Source organism: Saccopteryx leptura, chromosome 13 (assembly GCF_036850995.1).
Source record: "Saccopteryx leptura isolate mSacLep1 chromosome 13, mSacLep1_pri_phased_curated, whole genome shotgun sequence".
In the NCBI taxonomy this organism is placed as follows: domain Eukaryota; kingdom Metazoa; phylum Chordata; class Mammalia; order Chiroptera; family Emballonuridae; genus Saccopteryx; species Saccopteryx leptura.
The window spans coordinates 53,941,477-53,956,933 of record NC_089515.1 but is presented as its reverse complement, the minus strand read 5'-3'; the positions used below and the strand labels follow the sequence as shown (position 1 = coordinate 53,956,933).

At 54.8% G+C, this 15,457-nt stretch overlaps 1 protein-coding gene across 1 annotated transcript in view; it reads right to left on the bottom strand.

Annotated features, from left to right (window-relative positions):
- ALDH1A3 (aldehyde dehydrogenase 1 family member A3) overlaps positions 1-14,660 on the bottom strand; it is a 40,196-nt gene extending 25,536 nt beyond the window's left edge. The window contains exons 1-4 of the mRNA XM_066354883.1: positions 14,492-14,660; positions 8,544-8,648; positions 5,928-6,068; positions 62-191 (exon numbers count right to left, since the gene is read on the bottom strand). Coding sequence (XP_066210980.1) covers positions 62-191; positions 5,928-6,068; positions 8,544-8,648; positions 14,492-14,590 — 475 coding nt within the window. The 5' untranslated portion in view covers positions 14,591-14,660. The remainder of the gene's footprint in view (positions 1-61; positions 192-5,927; positions 6,069-8,543; positions 8,649-14,491) is intronic.
- Between the last annotated feature and the right edge of the window lie 797 nt (positions 14,661-15,457).

Here is a 15,457-nt window from a genome sequence, read left to right as displayed (position 1 = left end):
GAGACGAGCCCCCCCCCCCCAAAACACCTGCTCGGAGGCTGGGCGCCCCAGGCCGGCTCACCTGTGGGGATGGTTTTGCCTTGGATTTTGTCAGCCCATCCTGCGAAGTATCTGAGGGTTTTGATACAGCCCTCCAGGTCGATGAAGAAGGCGTGAAGGAACGGCTTCCCCGTGTCCATTGTTTCCAGTGTCTGAAATGACAAGACATCGGTGTCGGACGCTGTTTCCTTCGTGCTGGTCAGGCTGTGAAGGACCAGGGGGCAGGCAGAGGGCAGAGCACACGGTCTCAGAACATGGATCGCCACACCTCCCAGTCGTAGGTGTCCCTGAGAAAGCACGACCCTACATTAAAAAAAAAAAATGTGGCCCTGGCTGGTTGGCTCAGTGGTAGAGCGTTGGCCTGGCATGCGGGAGTCCCGGGTTTGATTCCCGGCCAGGGCACACAGGAGAGGTGCCCGTCTGCTTCTCCACCCCTCCCCCAGTCCTTCCTCTCTGTCTTTCTCCTCCCCTCCTGCAGCGAGGCTCCATTGGAGCAAAGATGGCCCAGGCGCTGGGGATGGCTCCTTGGCCTCTGCCCCAGGCGCTGGAGTGGCTCTGGTCGCAGCGGAGGGGCAGAGCATCGCCCCCTGGTGGGCGTGCCGGGTGGATCCCGGTCGGGCGCATGCGGGAGTCTGTCTGACTGTCTCCCCCGTTTCTAGCTTCAGAAAAATACAAAAAAAAAAAAAAAAAATGCTTATTGTATTGAAGGGGGGTGAGGGGTGGAGACAGGAACATTGATCTGCTCCTGGCTGTGCCCTGACCAGGGATTGAACCGGAAACCTCTGCCCTTCAGGACTGATGCTCGAATCAACCGAGCTATCCGGCCAGGGAGCAAGACCCTGCATTTAAAATAAGACCTGTCAGGATGCTCTTATTCCAAAACACCGAACGCTGAGGTGGGGCTGGCTGGAGCAAAGGACGTGTCCCTGTAAAAGGACCGTGGTGGATGCAAGGCTCATGGGGGATGCCTCGCTGAGAAGGAGGACACTTTAGTCTTTTGTCTTCTATCTGAAGACAGTGGCGTCAGCCGGGTGACCGGGCTACGTGGGCGTGTGCGTCCCTGGGATGCTGTCGGAAGGTCTGCGGGGGAGAGGGCTAGCTTCGTCCAACAGAAGAGAAAGGGAGGACAGCAGGCCAGAGCACGGTGGAAAGAGTGACTGAGGAGCCCAGAAGGGCTGTGCTACCAGCTCAGAGACGCAATGCTCCCTCACTGGGCTGCAAGGCCGGATGCATGGTGGAAGGGTGCGGACACGCCCTTGGCCACCAGGAGGGCGGCGGCGACACCCCCCCCCCCCACGAGCGAGCATGCCGCTCCTCAATGGCGAGGATTCTTTTCTATTTCCAGCCCGCCTTTCAGAGGGCCCCTCTGTCCTTCAGACAAGCGGCCCCAGTGGAGCCCAGTGCTGAAACAGCCTGCCATCTGTCCCTGCAGGAAGTGGCCACCGGGACATATAGCCCGGGGCAGGATTCTTGCATCAGAGTTGCTGCAGCGAGATGGTGACTTGCAAAGGAAGAGAGAGAGGCCCCCTCTGTGGGCACCCACGGACGCCTCCTCTCTGAGCTCGAGGGCCCCGTCTTCCCTGCTGGGTGCAGACGCCGAGGCTGACGGACCCCAAGGCCAGCCAGTGGGTTGGCGGCATGGTTGGCACTTAACTTGGGGTATCTAATGTCCAGCCAGCACAGTGACTGTTCTGTATCCAGAAAGATCGGAAGGACGGCCCTGTGAGAAGCTGGCTCCCCTGACTTCAGTCTCCTCTAACCTAGGCTGTTACTTGGCCAGCGAGGGCAAGTCCTGGAATCACTCTCTGTCTCAGTTTCCTCATCTGTAAACGGAGACTCATCATCGCGATAGTACCTACTTCAGAGGGCGAGTCGGAGGGCTGGAGGAGTTAATATCCGTAAAGTGCTGACAACGTGTCTGCCCGCAGCACGTGCCCTGTGCACTGTGCAGATGGTCACAGCCATAACCACACTCATTCTGCCTTTTGGGACCCAACAGGTGCTCAGCAATCCTTACCTGGGGACCCTGAGGACACAGGACTCTGAGTTCATGGAGATGACAAGGTGGACTGGAGTAGAAAGTTGTCCCGTCCCCTGCAGGTGCTGCTCAGGCACCACGTCAGGCCAAGGAGACACCCCCGCACACTGGCCCTTCGGCTCCTATTCATTTTATGTTCCAAGTTGGAACTTTTATTTTCTCCCAGGGGACACCCAATGTTGCAAATCATGCCACAAGTCCTCCAAGGCTGGACTACTCCAGACAGCATCTGCCCGTCTGTCAGCGGGACTAGGAGTCTATTCGTGGCCCTTTTTTGGGGACTCAAAAAGGAGAGGAAGGCAAGACACGGCAGCCTCGCATCACAGTTGGGCATCTCTGGCTGTGTGACCTTGGGCAGGTTACCTAACCTTTCTGGGCCTCAGCATCCTCACCTCTGAAAAGAAGACAGTAAAGACTATAGGCAAAGTGCTTCCAACCAGCCACAAAGAGCCCTCGACAAGCCCGGGTTTTGGAAACATGTCTCATTATTCACCTGGGCATGGCTGCTGACCTCAGCGACAGTGTGAATTTGCTGGGCTGGTTTTGTGGAATCGCTCCAAGCAAAACCGAGTCAGAGTAGGTTTAGACAGGAATATCTTTAAGAAAATAAAAAAAAATTAAAAAAAAAAGGGGGGTTTTTTCTCAGGTGAGTAGACAGGACAGAACCCAAGAAATCCAGTCTGAGCTACCATGGATGGATGGAGACTTTTAAACGGTTCCTGTGGCTGGACTGTGAGGAAATCCCAGCCGCTCCTAAGTGGATTGGCTTTCTCATTTGAGGAGGCAAGGATGCCTTCTGCAAAATTATTATCGTCACGCTCAGATGCTAAAGAGTAAAGGAAAAGTCCCGGGGGAACCTATTCTTCAACTCCAAGTTGCCAAGGCTTCAAAAGTGGAGTCCAGGCCCTGGCTGGTTGGCTCAGCGGTAGAGCGTTGGCCTGGCGTGCGGAAGTCCCGGGTTCGATTCCCGGCCAGGGCACACAGGAGAAGCGCCCATCTGCTTCTCCACCCCTCCCCCTCTCCTTTCTCTCTGTCTCTCTCTTCCCCTCCCGTAGCCAAGGCTCCACTGGAGCAAAAGATGGCCCGGGCGCTGGGGATGGCTCTGTGGCCTCTGCCTCAGGCGCTAGAGTGGCTCTGGTCGCGACAGAGCGATACCCCGGAGGGGCAGAGCATCACCCCCTGGTGGGCGTGCCGGGTAGATCCTGGTTGGGCGTATGCGGGAGTCTGTCTGATTGCCTCCCCGTTTCCAGTATCAGAAAAAAAAAAAAAAAAGTGGCGTCCATGAAGAAGACCCTTATTTGGGGGCTCCCAAAATGAGCACGAAGAAGCCAGCATTCAGGCCTCCTACCCTCACTCAGTAAGGGAGAGAAAGTGGGGCTGCTAGGACCCCCACATCTGATTCCAAACATCAAACACAGCAGTAAACACCAAGCTCCGTCTAAACCACTGAGCCCCTGGGAGGACATGACGGAAGGGGGCGCTGGGCTGTCTGAAAAGCCAGGAAAAACAGACCAAGGTGGGCAAGTGAGGGGTGCTTTCCTACAAGGCGGTCCAAGGTTTAAACACCACATAGGCCAGTCATGGTATGGTCCCTTCCGTGATGCAGCAAAGAGCTGGGTCCTTCCCCGTGGGCGTCGAGGTCCTGCTGGCCGTGGCGACCAGCTCCGTCCGCGGCCCCAACACAGTCTTGCCGGACCGTGTGGCGGGCTGAGGGGGAAGGCAGCCTTGCAGCCCATGCTCCCAAAGACGACCCTGACACTTGAAGACGGGACGGGGAGGGGTGGCCAGGGCACATCCTCTTCCTCTTCGCTAGGACGGGTCCACTCTCACAGCATTGCAGATGGATGAGCTCATGCAGGGTGAAGACAGAGATGTTTTTGAAAAAGCCAGTTTGGCAGCCCAGACGCCGAGGCTGGCATCCACTGCGGGAAGAAACCGGAGGCTCCCGGGAGAGAAGAGCCGGCTCTAGGAGAGAAGGAGCCACCCGCCCATGGTGTTGGGGCAAACACGCCAATGGGGAAGAAGGAAGGAAGGAAGGGAGGGAGGGAGGGAGGGAGGGAGGGAGGGAGGGAGGAAGAAAAGAAGGAAGGAAGGAAGGAAGGAAAGAAGGAAGGGAAGAAGGAAGGAAAGAAGGAAGGAAGGAAGGAAGGAAGGAAGGAAGGAAGGAAGGAAGGAAGGGAGGAAGGAAGGAAAGAAGGGAGGGAGGGAGGGAGGGAGGGAGGGAGGAAGGAAGGAAGGAAGGAAGGAAGGAAAGAAGGAAGGAAGGAAGAAAAGAAGGAAGGAAGAAAGGAAGGAAGGAAGGAAGGAAGGAAGGAAGGAAGGAAGGAAGGAAGGAAAGAAGGAAGGAAGGAAGGAAAGAAGGAAGGAAGGAAGGAAGGGGAAGGGAAGGAAGGGGAAGGGAAGGAAGGAAGGGGAGCTCAGGTCTCCCTGTGCAGATGTGTTCTCGCAGCAATGTGCCCGAGAGTAGAATCCGAGATGGGAGTTCCTCCACTTTCTGTCCCCAAGACACAGAGCTAGTAACGAGAGAGCCCTTTCAGTGGCCTGGCTGACACTGCTCTTCATGAGCGTGTATACCTTACGGGTCATTCCTGACATCAGAGCGAGAAAGGAAAAGAATCATTTTCCTAAATCCAGAGGTCCAAAAAGAGATTTCTCCTTTCCCAACCTGCTCCTCAAGGTTTGGAGCAAGTTCACAGGAAGTCTGAGCAGCACAGGGTTTCCTGGGCAGGAGGCAAAGGACCTCGAGGCACAAAGTGCCCCCAAGATTCCCTCTGGTCACTTGCCGTAAGACCAAAAGAAGGTCTGAGGATCCCATTAACGAAGGCACTGACCAATTACAAATATCTTCACAGTGCCACTGCATGGGACCAGCCCAGCCTCATGGAGTGGGCTGAGTCAATATCCCCACTTCACAGCAGGGACACTAAGGTCCCTAGAAATTACTGGTCAGGAGGGTATGTAGCTGGGGTTCGAACCTGGCTCTTCAGGTAGCGTTACTATGGAGACTGCTATTATGAGTAACAGCTATCATCTATTTAGTGCTTACCGCATGCTAGGGGCTCTGCTAAGGATTTTAAGCGAATCATTCTTCCAACACTTCCATTATCATTATTAGTGACGTTTTCCGTGAAGAAACATATGCTCAGAGAGGTCAAGTGGTCTGCCCAGAGTCACACAGCTAGTCGATGGCAGAGCTGGGATTTGGACCCAGGTCTTTCGTACTCTGAGGTCTGTTATAACTGAGCTTCTTTGCCCTCACCATCATGGCACACAGGCCCTCCACGGCCCCATTCAGGAGTGATGCCGAGACTTTTTTTTTAGGTCACGTAGGGATAATTTTTATGTTATGTGGTTTTACAGCATGTTTTTTTATAAATATTGAGAAAATAATACGACACCAGCACATTACACCGCTGATTCCATGGATATTGTCACTTGGGATGAGATTAAATTTACATTTAAAAGGGAGTTCATGTAAAAAAAAAAAAAAAGTGAAGTTCACAAATGTACAAGGTGGGACCCGTCCATTAGCTATCTGGTGTATATCTCACGTCTGGGAACCAATAAAGAGGCTGAACTTTCTCCAGGCAACTACGGGGGTCAAGCAGCTGAGCAGCAGGGGGTGGAAGTCTGACTTCCAAAGGAAAAAAGGTCAAGTTCAGGGTCCTGGACACCTGCCGACTGCAGAGCACAAAACCTCAAAGGACCGAACAGACACACGGTCACACAAAACCAGCACCCTCGGTCTTTTCTTCCACCTAGCCTGCGCCGCCCCCACCTCCAACCGGGGACAGAACCCTCATTGAGGCCGGTTTGTCCTCACATGCGTCCCTTGCGCGCAGGTACTCACGGCCAGGACAGTGCGGTCCCTCTCCACGAGGTCGGCCAGCTGGTGCAGCAGCCGGCCCCGGCTTAGGGCATCCAGCCGGCGCCACGGGGAGCCCCTCTGGAAGGCGGCTTGTGCAGCCTCCACGGCCTTGTCCACGTCAGCCTGAGCGGCCAAGACAAAAGAGAGCGTGTCACCTTGGCTTGCGACCGCGCTTTGGGGGAGTTACAGAGAACAGCAGAAGCGGAAGGACACGGTGGCTTGCCGGCAGCGGCTGGGGCTTCCAAGTGGCTCTTTGCTTCTGCACATCTTCAGTTTTTTGCAAGATTTCTACCATGGCCAAGTATGAACTTTCTTTCTGATTATAAAAGCTTTTTAAAATATTTTGAGGCCCTGCCAGTTGGCTCAGCGGTGGAGCATCGGCCCAGCGTGTGGAAGTCTCGGGTTTGATTCCCAGTCAGGGCACACAGGAGAAACGCCCATCTGCTTCTCCACCCCTCCCCTTCTCCTTCCTCTCTCTCTCGTCCCCTCCCGCAGCCAAGGCTCCACTGGAGCAAAGTTGGCCCCAGGTGCTGAGGATGGCTCCATGGCCTCTGCCTCAGGTGCTAAGAAGAGCTCGGTTGCTGAGCAAAAGCCCAGATGGGCAGAGCATCGCCCCCTGGTGGGCTTGCTGGGTGGATACCTGTCGGGGCACATGCAGGAGTCTGTCTCTCTGCCTCCCCTCCTTTCACTGAATAAAAAAATAATAATAATAAAATAGGTTATAAAACCTCCAGTCTTAATAAAGTGTTTTTCTTGGTGGCCCAAGTTGGAAAAGATTTTCCACTTGCTAGCTCTGTTTGGACACACGCTTCCCGGGTTCGCCAACAAGATGGAGCGTGGCTGTTTGGGCATTTTGTTCCAGCCGAGGCCTGCGGTCCAGCAGGGAGAATGGGCATCAGCGCCGCTCTGGATCTCAGACCCAACCACCTCCGTCGGGAAAGTCCGCCGACGGGGAGAATTGGGAGCGCTTCTCTCAGCCTCACGGACCCACTGGGGCAGACCTGTCACCCCACTTCATAGACAAGGAACTGGACCTTCTGGGCACTGAGAGAAGAACTGCAATAGAACCTTCTACTAAAAAGGAGAGAAACGAGAGGTATTTAAAGTAATGTCACTCAGTTCTCATTTTCATGAAAGTGGGGTTTGAGGCTCCGGTTGCCGGTGGGCACTGGCTCATCCTCAGGGTCCCTCTCAGCCTTCTGGGGGGGGGTGCATCAGTGGTGGACCACTGATGCTGTCAAAGGGGGCACACCACTGAGACTCTGAGTCTCCCAAGTGGGGCTTGGAGGTGAGTGGAAGCTTTGTCAAGGGAGTTAGGTATCAGGCCTGTGAATTGCTTATTGCAGGCTCTGGGGGTGGGGGTGGGGAGGCAGGACCTCTCCAGCTGCAGGGGACAGACCACCTCTGTCTCCAGGTGCGTGGAGCAGTCACCGAGACAGAGGAAGAAGCAAAGCCCAGGACAGGGGTCTCATTCTTCTCCCTGACACCTGTGTGCTGCGCAACAGGGGGTTCCCCACTGGGGATCCCGCTCAGCATCACAGCCCCCACCCCAACCCTTCCCCCACCCTCACAATGGCACACGAGCTCCTGGATCCTAGCATCTTTGCAAACAGAGCTTTGCCCGGGGCGCTGCATGTCGGAAGGTCTGTACCGGTGGAACCACTGGGGAATTCAGTGCATACCAATTGCAAAGCTACAGCTGCTGGCATCGAATTCAGGCCCACATTACACGCGTGCCCTTCACCCTATCCATGTGCGACATCACCACTACACCTGTTAAGGACGGGAGGTGGGAACTCTAGTGGTCGAGAAGAGGTTTCCATCTCCTTCTCTCCTTAGGAAAGCTTCCCCTTCAACCTCTTCCCCCAGGGGCACTTATATTCAAAAGATGCAAGATCCTCTATGGCTTTGAAATGTATCAGGGAAACATTCAGATGTCCCCTTAGCTTTATATATCTGTGCTACATTATGACATATACCTATATGTGTTATATAGCAATATATATATATATATATATATATATATATAGAGAGAGAGAGAGAGAGAGAGAGAGAGAGCGCTTATAATAAGCTTTTTATAATATATTATACTATCATTCAAGTTTCTGGTAGGAAAAATATCTGGCTGTTACATGACTTTATCAGCCCTGCGTGACTTGGTTAGCAAGTCTTTTCCTTTCAAGGTTTTTTTTGTTGTTGTTGTTTTTTTACGTGTCTCCTGCCAGAATGTTGCATTTGGTGAAACACACTAAGCGGAAATGCTTTCTGGAAAGATTCCTTTCTTTGCCTCCAGGTTCACATAATTGATAAAAACCTTCCCTTGAGCCACGTGAAGAGGATAGCTGAGGTCATCCTCAGAGACGGGGAGGCATCCATCCATCAAAGGAGAGTGACTTCATGCAGCCCGCCGGCCCTAATTGATCCCACTGTGGGCCCTGCGTCTGAGACACGGCTGCTTCGGTCCTACCTGCGCGGGGGGAGGGGCCGTGCTGGCTCACAGCGGAGCTGGCCCACCTCCCGATCCCCTAAGTGAATGACTGGGGGCGGGGTGGCCGGCGAGGGGCGGGGTGGCCGGCGAGGGGCGGGGTGAGCACCTACCTTGTCTCCTTCTTCCACTTCACATATCTGTTCCAGCGTGGAAGGGTTGTACGTGGCAAACTTCTTTCCGCTCTTGGACTCGTGCCATCCGTTGTTGATGAACATCTGACCGAGAAAGGAAGTGGTAATGCATGAGGCCCAAATCCAAATCGGACGACTCCAGGATGCCGAGGACCTTAGGCAACGGACGTTTCGTCCTTCCCCACTGCCTGCCCACCCTCCCGCCGTTTTACAGAGGGGACCACAGGGGAGACGGGGTCGCGTACCCGACCAAGGGCACGCGCACGAGTTAGCGTTCGAGCGTCTTGACTTTTCACCCATGTTTGGAGTATTCCTTTATATCATCATAAAGCAAAATAAAATAAAATGAAAATTCAGATTTTTAAATTAAAAAAAATATTTATTTTTTATTAACATTTTCTATTTATTCATTAATCTGAAGCTGGAAACGGGGAGAGACAGTCAGACAGACTCCCGCATGCGACCGGGATCCACCGGGAACGCCCACCAGGGGCGATGCTCTGCCCCTCCCGGGCGTCGCTCTGCTGCGACCAGAGCCACTCTAGCGCCTGGGGCAGAGGCCAAGGAGCCATCCCCAGCGCCTGGGCCATCTTTGCTCCAATGGAGCCTTGGCTGCGGGAGGGGAAGAGAGAGACAGAGAGGAAGGAGGGGGGGGGGTGTGGAGAAGCAAACTGGCGCCTCTCCTATGTGCCCTGGCCGGGAATCGAACCCGGGTCCCCCGCATGCCAGGCCGACGCTCTACCGCTGAGCCAACCGGCCAGGGCCAATTTTTTTTTTTTTTTTTTTTTTTTTTTGAGCAATAGCCCGGATGCACAGAGGAATAGCTGAGTTATACAGTTTAATAAGAATGTAGGTTAAATTCTATACTCTCATTGGGTTTGGGGGAAGATTAAATAGGCTCATATACATTAAGTGCCAGGCACTGTGCCTGCCCCCGAAGGGCATGTACGTCAGCAGAGCACTCCCTTCTTTCTTCCTCCTGCTGCAACCCACCCTACCCCAGCTCAACTGCCAACGATCTCACCATAACCCTTTGGTCTTTATGAATGCCCACTACCACCCCTCCCCCTCCATCCTCATAAAAAAACAAACAAACAAAAAACCTGTCTATTTTCAACGTTGGGCTTAATAAAGCCAGTGTTGGACCACAAAGATAAATATCAGGGTTTAGGAAGTATTCTGGTTGTATTAACAGATGTAGCAAATAAACATTTATATGCAGAATCCAAGCATGAGCCCACAAAAATCACTGAGCTTAGAGCCCAAGTGATTGAGAACAAAGCCAAGAATAAGACAGTTAAAAATAAAAAGACGTTATGAGCAAACGCAAAAGGATTCACAAAGTCCAGGCACTGCCCTGGCTGGGTAGCTTAGATGCTTAAGAGCATTGTCCTGATACGCCAAGGTTGCGAGTTCAATCCCACCCCCCACCCCCCCACCCCGTCCCGTCAGGGCACATGGAAGAATCAACCAATGAACGCATAGATGGGTGGAACAGCAAATTGAGGTTTCCCTCTCTCTAAAATCAATCAATCACCCCCTTCCCTCGATAAAAAAAAAAAAAAGCCCATGCACTGAAATGTGTGTACTATGTACTGTACAGTTCCTGCAAGTTCCAACTGCCTTAAGAAACCACATTAAAAGAGAGGGTTTTTGAAAGAGAGCCAGGAACAGAGGTGACAGACAGTACACAACCTACCAGACAGCATGAGGACCCAGCTACCTAGGGAGAGACCGATAATCTCTGGCTGTGGCGGCTTGGGACAGCCTTGTCACCATAGTTCGTCACTGCATCAGAAAGACCCCAGTCGTGGACATGGCTAAGGCCCTCAAGAAGCATTTCCAACAAATAAAATGCTGTCGGTAATTTCTAAGGACAGACCTCGCTGATTCGATTCCATTCGCTAGCTCTATGCTTATCTCAGCCTCTCCGTGAGCTGTTTAAAGCAGTGTTTTACAACCGATGGTCCGCAGACAGAGGCTGGCCCACCAGAAATTTCGTGCCAGTCTACAAAAGAGTTAACCTCCCTGATGTTGTATGAAGATGATAGACCTGATGACCTCAGCTGAATTCGCTTACGCTCAGGGTGATTTCTGCCTTAACGGTCCCCCAAACAATTCCTGCGTTTCACCGATCTCCAAGTGTCTATACAGGTTAGAAACTACTGGTTTGAAAGAAGCATCATGTCATGGCTTCTAAGGTCTAATCTCAATTCTTGTGAATTTTAATTCAGTGGGATTACTTGACTCCCTAGTGAGGACAGATGAAAGGGGAACCGTCTCATCCTGCATGTGGCTTGGTTCTGTCCTCTGTCCCAGGCTCTGCTGTAGAAAAACAAAAAACCCAAGTTCCCCAGGGGAAGGAAGCTCATTCTGAGAAGCCACTGGTGGAGACCATTGTTCATAACTCTCCCCGAGAAGCAGGGATATCTGAGTCCGTCGGTGGGGACGAGGACCAAAGGCCAGCTCCGGCGGGTCCGGTGGGCAGAACCCCTCCCATTTTCCCCCCATGCCCCTGCCCCACGCCAGTGCGTGGAACCCAGAGGAGAGCGTCCCTGGCCCGTGGGATGTGCCCATCTGACTTCTGGAAGCTCAGTGCCTTCAACGTGAGGCCAGGCCCCCAGGGAAGCCCGCGGACAAGGCCAGGCTACAATTACAGGTTTCTTCTTCCAGCTGAAACCAAATCCAACCGTGGTGACTTTTGCCATCCAGCGAGCCATCATCCCTCAGTAACAGTGAGAAATTAATAAGCGGAGGGGAGTGAAGTTAGCCTAGGGAGGGGAGGGGAGGGCGGGCAGGAAGAGAGAGAGGCCCATTTGTTGGAAGATGAAATTTCGTGGGTTCGATAATAGCGACTGTCAGTGAAAACTGCTGATTCTAGGCCCTTCCTGGTATCAGTTCCAAAGAGGAGAGGGTGGGGGTTTGGTGGAAAATGAGAAGGTGGTAGAAGAGAATATAAATAAAGGGGGGAGGGAAACGGATTGCGACGATCGGATGTCTCTTATACTTCATCTCCAAGCAAGTTCCTCCAAAAAAAAAAAAAGACCCGGTCATTTATGACATTGATCCATAGCCCTTTCTAACCAGCAACTTAGAAAAAGAAAAATGCAGATGGCTCAACTCTAACCATATTCACCCCCCCATCATAATGTCTCTAATTTAGCAAAAAAAAAAAATAATTTTTTTTTTCTCTTTAGACGACACTAGTAAGTCATTTTGTAAATGGTTTCCACTGTGGCTTTTCCCCTCTGCCAGAAAGAAAACAAAAACACAAACAGAGAAAGGATCAGCGAGTGTGGCCAGCCCAGTCAGGCTGTGCTGTTCCGAAACCCCGCGTCCTCAGTAGCGGGTCTGGAAAAAAGATGTTCGTTCTCCGGGACTCGCGCAGGGGTCTGAAACGAACCTTGTGGAAGTAGATAAGATTAAGTTCTTACGGAAGTAGGTAAGATTAAGCTACACGGAGCCGTAGATGAAATCCCGGTATTCATGAAGGGAGACAGCCACCGTGTTATGTGGACTGAGCCGGGGAGCCCCAGCTGTGTGCTAGGGAGACGGGGAGACCCCCTAGGGCGGAAGCAAAGGTGGCAGCCACCCTGGGCAGTTCTGAGGGTGCCTGCCACTGCAGGAGTGTCCACTGGACTTTGGCTCAACTCCTGAAGGACTGTGTTTTCAGAAAAGGAGGCTGGAGTGCATTTCATTCTTCATAAAAGCAATCAAAAAACCAGGGCTTTAATGAACCAGAAACATCTTAACCAGAGTCTCTGCTACTAGCTAGAAATTTTATAAGGAGAGGAAGGGGGCCCCCTCAAAGTGAATGGTGTTGCTATTTTCTGAGACCTGTGTGTGTGTGTGTGTGTGTGGGGGGTGCTGGAGGGATGCTCCCCTCACCAGAATCACATAGCAAGCCCAACAGTTAAAAACATGTAAGAACCCATGTAGGCCACTTTGACTAGGTCGCCCTTCGGGAAATTGGGCTGACTCCGGGGAAGGACACCCTCAAGGCCTGGGTTCAGACCCACCCTCTCTGGTGTGTCCGCCATTAGCAAGAAGCACCACGAATCAGATTTGAAAAATAACGGCCCGTGGCTGGTTCACACACCCCTCCGCTCCTCTCTCTTGGGCCCTGTTGGCTGTCCCTCCAGCTCCTGACACGTCGCCCGCCTGGCTGCCCACCCCCCACACACTCTGCCCAGGCTGCGCCCAGGCGGGCTGGGGGGAGGCCTTGGCAGAGCCCCTCCCCCCCCTCCACAAAGAGCAGGCAGAGAGGCCTCGCCCTGCACAGGAAAGGAGGGTGCCGAGGCCTGTGTGGTCAGGCTGGTGTCGCCAGCCTGGCCTGGGGTCCCCCTCAGGATCCCGGCTCTCCCTTCCCCGTCTTCTCAGCCTTAACCGCACACCCAGTCCCCATCCACGGAGAAGAGGAGGAGCCGAACAAGATGGAGAACTGGGGCCCCCTGCGAATCTGCCGAGACCCTCCTTCTTACATACAGGCTGTAAATTAGGACTTGGAGAGAAAGAAAGAGATAAACTTCCCCCTAGGTGGCCGCGTCACTCCCGTAGGACCCTCCAAGGCGAAAAGAGCCACAGGACGATGGTTGATGTAATTTCCGGTATCTCTATCATGAAAAAGAAACAAACAAACAAACAAGAAACCCAACTCTATAAAAAACAAAACACCATCTCTACTCACTACCAACCAACAGGCAAGCACCCACAACCATTTGGGGTTGGAATTTTTGCTCTGAAGCCGATAACTGCGAAGGAAACTCCATTAAAAATAAGCCCCAGCACTTAGGGGGGAAAGTGTCTCCCTTGATTACAGGGCCCTCTGAAAACAGTTAATTTCAAATGTCATGTGATCAGAGGCCCAGCCGGCACGAAGTGCCAAGAGACCAAAATCTGAAGGCCACACTTGGTGGCCTGCGACTTTCTCAGCCTGATTAAAACTATTTGAGAGGCATAATTGCTACTTTTTGAAAGCAAAATTGATGGGGGGTAGAATTTTCTCCCGGCAGCGTCAGCTGGAGTTGGGGAGGGGTGGGGGTTACAGATAAAATGCAAACATAAAAGGCGACAGGGTTGGGGGACGTGAAGCCCACAGCACTCTCTTCGTCTGCGCCCCCCTGTAGCGCCCCGCACCCCAGCCCCTGCTCAGGGCCTCCAAACAGCCTCAGGGACTCGCTCCAGGTCGCTGGCCTCCCGGCCCCTGCGCGCAGCCCAGCTGCAGGTCTCCCCAGCTCCCTTTCTGTCCCTGGCAGATGATCTCAACGCTGTGCAGACACTCCGGCCTCCAGCGCAAAGGGGCGGACAGCCCGGCGACTTCCCACCCCCCTCACTCCACTGGGCGGCCAGGTACAAGCTAAGCGCAAAAGCTGCCCAAAGTTTCTCCCTTCGCTCCCCGTGGCATGTTTCCGGAAGAGCCCGAGCCCCCCAGACCCGCTTTTCTTCACGATTCCCGGCCCGCTCCGACCCTCTGGAAGGCCAACCCATTTATTTAGGCAAAGCGGGCCCTGCCGCGGCACGTCGGGGCCGCGAGGGGCTGCGGCTGGCACCGCGCGGGCCCTTTGCAGCCTCCTCCCTTGCCCGGCTTTGAGGCTGAAAGCGCTGTGCGTCACCGAGAGCCCGTTCCGGGGGTACAGGGATCGCCGAGTGCCCCTCGGGGTGCGTGGTGGGCGCGCACGGAACGCAGGCTTCCGCCTGGGAAACCCTGAGCCCGACGCGGCTTGGGAGAGCCCGGCACAGGCAGCGAGGCTCAGGTCCCGAGAGCCGCGCGAACTCAGCCGAGAGCACGCCGCCCGCAGCGCCCGACACCCTCGGAGCGGAGCAGCGGGAGCTCCCAGACCTCTCTGGCCCCACGTCCGGTCGTCCCGGGGCCGGGCAGTCCGGTGCGGAGTCAGGCTGCCGTCGGGTGGAACCGGGGGCCAGCTCACCTTGGTGAACTTGACCTCCAGGTTGCGGATGGGGCGCGGCAGGGCAGGCGGCTTCTTGTCGGGCTGCCCGTTTTCCACGGGCCCGTTGGTGGTGGCCATGGCTCTTCCGCGCTCTCCGGCCCGAGGCGCCCAAGTCTGCCACGGCCGGTTCCGTCCTCGGCGGTGCGCAGCCTGCTCGGAGGGTGACATCTCCGAGCTGTTTTATGGAGAGCCCCACGCCTCCTGCCCGAGGGGCCCGTCTAATTGGCTGCAGGACGAGAAGAAGGCAGGGCCTGCGGGAGGGGAGGGGGCTGGCCCGCCTTACCCCACTCCGCCCGCTGCCCCTGCGGGAGCCGGGAGCCGGGTCACTGCGCTGCGCACTCCCCCGCCCTGAAGGCTGCCCCTGGAGGCTCTGTCCCTGGCGCAACCGGGTCCCGAAAGTCCCAGGGCGCCCAGGCAAGCTGGCCGCAGTGCCCACCAGCTCCCCGAGGTCGGGAGAGTTCGCCCGCGGCACCTGTCGCCCCTGCCCGCCGCCACTCTGCGGACTCGCCCAACTTGGCTCGGCTCGCCGTGCTTTAGCAACGCGCGCCTGCGTGTCAAGAGGCCTGCTCCACGTCCCAGGGCCGCGCGCCCCGTGGGGCGTCCCCCGAGTCTTTGCCTACGTGCCTCGACCTAGAGTCCGGCTGCCGGGTCCCGGCTAGCCACACAGACTCTCTCTGCGCCCCAGTCTGCCCGAGCTGGGCCAGCCTCCCGGCTGCCCAGGGATACCCCCTCCACCCTGGGACTTCATGCGCAAAGGGGCAACAGGCAAGGGAAAGCGCCTGGCCCTTCTGCCGCAGCGCTCTGCAGGCCCAGCTGCTGGGCTTCCGACCTTCAGAGGATCTCAGTGCCCTCCGGTTCTGGGGTCCCGGGAATGTGATTCTTTTGATTTTTAAAAATGCACAAATTAAACCGCAATTAAAAACAACAACAATGAGAAAAGGCAAA